The 4514-nt window shown below is 63.1% G+C and overlaps 1 protein-coding gene across 2 annotated transcripts in view; it reads left to right on the plus strand.

The window, feature by feature from the left end:
• The window catches only part of F10 (coagulation factor X), a 12761-nt gene extending 8247 nt beyond the window's left edge, over nucleotides 1-4514 (plus strand). Inside the window, exons 6-8 of one of the 2 annotated variants that reach the window (XM_039226641.1) lie at nucleotides 397-644; nucleotides 2699-2816; nucleotides 3829-4514. In XM_039226641.1, coding sequence (XP_039082572.1) covers nucleotides 397-644; nucleotides 2699-2816; nucleotides 3829-4388 — 926 coding nt within the window. In that variant the 3' untranslated portion in view covers nucleotides 4389-4514. The remainder of the gene's footprint in view (nucleotides 1-396; nucleotides 645-2698; nucleotides 2817-3828) is intronic. The other variant, XM_039226642.1, reaches the window with a different exon arrangement.

The raw sequence follows: 4514 nt of genomic DNA on the forward strand, positions 1-4514 counted from the left end.
CCCTGAGCAGCCACGAAACGGTTGTGATCGTGGGTCGTGTTGCCCTGGGAGCCTGGAGTTGGAGCACGTCTGGGCAGCGCAGGCCTGACTGTCCGGGCCGTGGGCTGGGGGGCGAGGAGCCAGGAGGGAGCTAAGGGCCCCAAGAACAATTAGGTCACGCAGGCCCCAAGTGACGCCCTCAGGTTTCCTTTTCCCTGATGAAGGCCAGCCGGGGTCTGGCCTCCTAGAGGCTCAGAGAGGTCGGGGCGCAAGGGGCCGGGGTCCTGTCCCACCACGCGCCTCCGCGGCGGGGCGCACCTGGCTCCTCTCTGTTCCCTCCGCCGCCGCCAGGCCGGGTGGACAGCTCTTGCAGGGTCGAGCAGGGTCCCACCCGGCTGAGGCCGCCCGTGATTTCAGGGCCTTTCCCCTGCGGGAAACACACTCCGAAGCGCGGGAGGAGGTCAGCCGAGACCGCCCGAAGCGGTGAGGGTCCCTCGGTCGCAGACGGGCCCGAGCAGGACGACCCTGGAGACCTGCCTCCCACCGAGAGCCCTCTGGACCTGCTGGCCTGGAACAGGATGGAGGCCAGCCCCACGGAGGACACAAGCGACCTGATCCGGATCGTGGGCGGGCGGGACTGCACAGAGGGCGAGTGTCCCTGGCAGGTGACTGCTGGGCGGGCCTGGTGGTGCGTGCGGGTGGGTGGTGGGGACACCCTGCTGGCTCTGGGGCAGAGGGAGGGGGGTGGCTGGGTGGGCGGGGGATGTGGGGAGGGAGGGGCAGCTGGGGGGATGGGAGCAGGGGCGCGGGGAGTGGGGGCAGCTGGGGTGAGGGGGGCAGGGGGCAGGGCCGGGGGCCGGGGATGTGGGGGGCGGGGGCGGGGGTGGGGGCAGCTGCCCCGTGCAAGGGATCCCTCTGCTGTCAGGAACCTTCTGTCCCTCGGTCTCCTCTCTAACTTGGTCAGTCCTAACAAGGCAGGTAGCAATTTGGGGAAAGGTACATCCGTTTGCAAAGGTAACAAATCGCTCTCTGGTTGTTGATTTGGACCAAGGTTCCAGGTGAGCAGAGAGCACACAGGACTTGTGCTTGGCGTTGAGTTTCAGATAAACGATGAACAATTTTTAGTGGAAGTTTGTCCCAAAGACGGCAGGGGACACGTTGTTACCCGATGTTGTTGGCAGTTTACCTGATTCAGGTTTCACTGGGTGTTGCCGCCTGTTCTCTCCGGCATGTGAAGCGCTTAGTGTCCAAAGCCCACAGCGAAAGCTCCAGAGCCACCACCAACCTTGACGCACTTCCCCACCTGCCCCACCTCCCGCCCCGAAGCCCGTGTGCATTTGTCCACGCTATCAGGGGCCCAGGGAGGAGCGTGTCCGCACGTGGTCACCGTGGCCACAGCAAACGTTCAGGGAGAATGGCCGTGGGCCCCACGATGGCCCAGGTGTAGCAGGTGAGCTCAGCGGGGCTGTCCCCCCCGTGTGCATGCCCAGAGCCCCGGGGGCGGACCCCCCGGGGGTTGGTGTGTGCTGAACGAGTGGCACTGGTGCGGCCCCAGTCGGAGCTCAGTGGCCCCAGGCGGGTGGCGGCGTGGAGCTCCGGGGGGCCTTTGGAAGGCCCCCCACAAGCGGACAGGAGAGGGCGACCTGGGCGCGGGATCCTCTCAGGGAGCACTCGAGTCCTGCCCGGCCCGCCCTGCCCAGCGGCCCCGCGCCACATTGAGGGAAGGGCTGGGGCCCCGGCCCTGGGAAGCCCGGCGCTCCCTCGCTCCACTCCGCTGCTCCAGGCGGCCCAGAGTTCAGGAGCGCTTCCAGGCTTGAACCTCAGTTGTTCCACCAGCCGGCACGCGCCAGCCACGCGCCGGGGAACTCAACAGATAAAGGGAAAACTAAAAGTGCTCCACCTCCAGATTTGCAAGGCCGGTCGGCTCTCTGGGAAGAAGGGAGATGGGAGGAAGGTCCGCGGGGCCTCCTGGGCCTCCGACGCTCGCTCCCCGGGCCGCAGCCTCGCGCTCAAATCCCGGTGGGGAGACACTCGCCTCCGGGGGCAGGGGGGGGGGAGCCCCATGGATTCCAAGGGAATTGCCCTTGAGCAGCGGCATCTGTGGGCTGTCGGGGGAGGGCTGTCCCAGACGCCAGAAGCTTCTCCCTAAACAGTGGCGCCTGCCTGGTCCCTGCGGTAATCCTTAGCCACGTAGACAGCAAAGGTTGTCAACGGAGAAGATCGTTCTTCGGGTGACACTGCAGGGGCTGTGATGGCTCTGGAAGGCGCAGGACGGCTCCCTGAGGAAGGGGTCTGTGGTCCAGGAGCAGAAGGCGAATGTGGCAGAAGCTCCCTCGGCCCGGGCACTAGTGGGGCCCCAGCAGACAGCTGCTGGACCCGTTGGCTGCTCCCTGCGGAGTGGTGGGGGGGGGGGGCCGGGGGGGGGNCGGTAATCCTTAGCCACGTAGACAGCAAAGGTTGTCAACGGAGAAGATCGTTCTTCGGGTGACACTGCAGGGGCTGTGATGGCTCTGGAAGGCGCAGGACGGCTCCCTGAGGAAGGGGTCTGTGGTCCAGGAGCAGAAGGCGAATGTGGCAGAAGCTCCCTCGGCCCGGGCACTAGTGGGGCCCCAGCAGACAGCTGCTGGACCCGTTGGCTGCTCCCTGCGGAGTGGTGGGGGGGGCCGCGATGGGGGGGCAGGGGACAGGCCCAAGCGCGCGGCTCCCGTGCTCCCCGCAGGCCCTGCTCATCAACGAGGAGAACGAGGGGTTCTGCGGAGGCACCATCCTGAGCGAGTACTACGTCCTCACCGCCGCGCACTGTCTCGACCAGGCCAAGAGATTCAGGGTGAGGGTAGGTAAGTGGAGCCACAACCGCTCAGCCACCCTGCGGGGCTCAAGCCATTTTCTTGCTTCCAGGGCCGCCAGCTGCTATGAGCCTCCCCTCAGGGCCCCTTCCTCCGAGAAGGCTCCCAGAGCTCCTCTTCAACAGTCTGAGCACGGGGCATGTGCCGCTCATGGTTTCGTCCGTGGGGTTGTTCTGTAAGGTCTGTCCTCCTTCAGACTCTAGAGCAGCTGAGTGAAAACCCATGCAAGCCATACGTGTGACTTTTTGTTTTCTAGTTACATTTCCTATTAGACATTTTTAAGTTCACAGACGAAATTAATTTTCATAATATGTCTTAATGCGGTATATCCAAAATATTATTATTATTTCAATGGGTAATCCTTTTTTTTAATGTTTTATTCATTTTTGAGAGAGAGAGAGAGAGACAGCATGAGCAGGGGAGGGGCAGAGAGCGAGGGAGACACAGAATCTGAAGTAGCTCCAGGCCCCAAGCTGTCAGCACAGAGCCCGACACGGGGCTCGAACCCACGAACCATGAGATCATGACCTGAACCGAGGTCGGACGCTTAACCGACTGAGCCCCCCGGGCGCCCTGCAATGAGTAATCAATTTTAAATGACTACTGAGATATCTGAGTCTGTATTTTCACTGTGAGTCTGAACGCTGACGCCCAGCGCGCCCCCGTTCTGACCGGCCGCCATTCCAGCACCGGGTGGCCATCTGGACAGCGCGGTCAGGCACAGACCTCTCGCCCCCGGTGCCCCTTCTGCCCGGCACGGTCTCGGGAAGTATCCGCCTCAAGTACTGGCCGTACTTCCAAAGTGTGACAGGCAGTCGCCCCTGGGGAGTGAAATCGAAGGCCTTTGTTATTTGCCTCATTATAATTTTATTTTTCAGATTTTCTAAGTGACCATGTCCCATTTTTTTAATAAAAAAAATAATAGCTGCTCTAAAGAGCACCATGCACGTGAGTGCACGGCCCGCCCCGAGCTGAACGCCACCGTGCCCTCCCCGCGCCCCAGGTGAGCGGGACACGGACAGGGAGGAGGGCGACGAGGTGGCGCACGAGGTGCAGATGATCATCAAGCACAACAAGTTCGTCAGGGAGACCTACGACTTCGACATCGCCGTCATCAGGCTGAAGACGCCCATCACCTTCCGCGCGAACGTGGCCCCCGCCTGCCTGCCCCAGAAGGACTGGGCCGAGTCCACGCTCATGGCGCAGAAGACGGGCATCGTGAGCGGCTTCGGGAAGACCCACGAGAACGGCCGCCTGTCCACCACCCTCAAGATGCTGGAGGTGCCCTACGTGGACAGGAACACGTGCAAGCTGTCCAGCAGCTTCACCATCACCCAGAACATGTTCTGCGCCGGCTACGACTCGAATCCCGAGGACGCCTGTCAGGGGGACAGCGGGGGCCCCCACGTCACCCGGTTCAAGGACACCTACTTCGTCACCGGCATCGTCAGCTGGGGAGAAGGATGTGCGCGGAAAGGGAAGTACGGGATCTACACCAAGGTCACCAACTTCCTCAAGTGGATCGACAGGTCCATGAAGGCCAAGGTCGAGGCCCAGAGCTGAGTGGGGGGGGGCAGGGAGGGGCCCTGCGCCGCAGCCCCTGCTGCTGGTGTTTGGCTCGTGAGGCCCAAGGTTGTGCGGGGGGGCCCTGCGCCCCACTCCCCATTAAAGTCATGCCCGCTGCTGGTG

The sequence above is a fragment of the Hyaena hyaena genome, unplaced genomic scaffold, assembly GCF_003009895.1.
Source record: "Hyaena hyaena isolate Hyena2069 unplaced genomic scaffold, ASM300989v1 scaffold_22, whole genome shotgun sequence".
Lineage (NCBI taxonomy): Eukaryota > Metazoa > Chordata > Mammalia > Carnivora > Hyaenidae > Hyaena > Hyaena hyaena.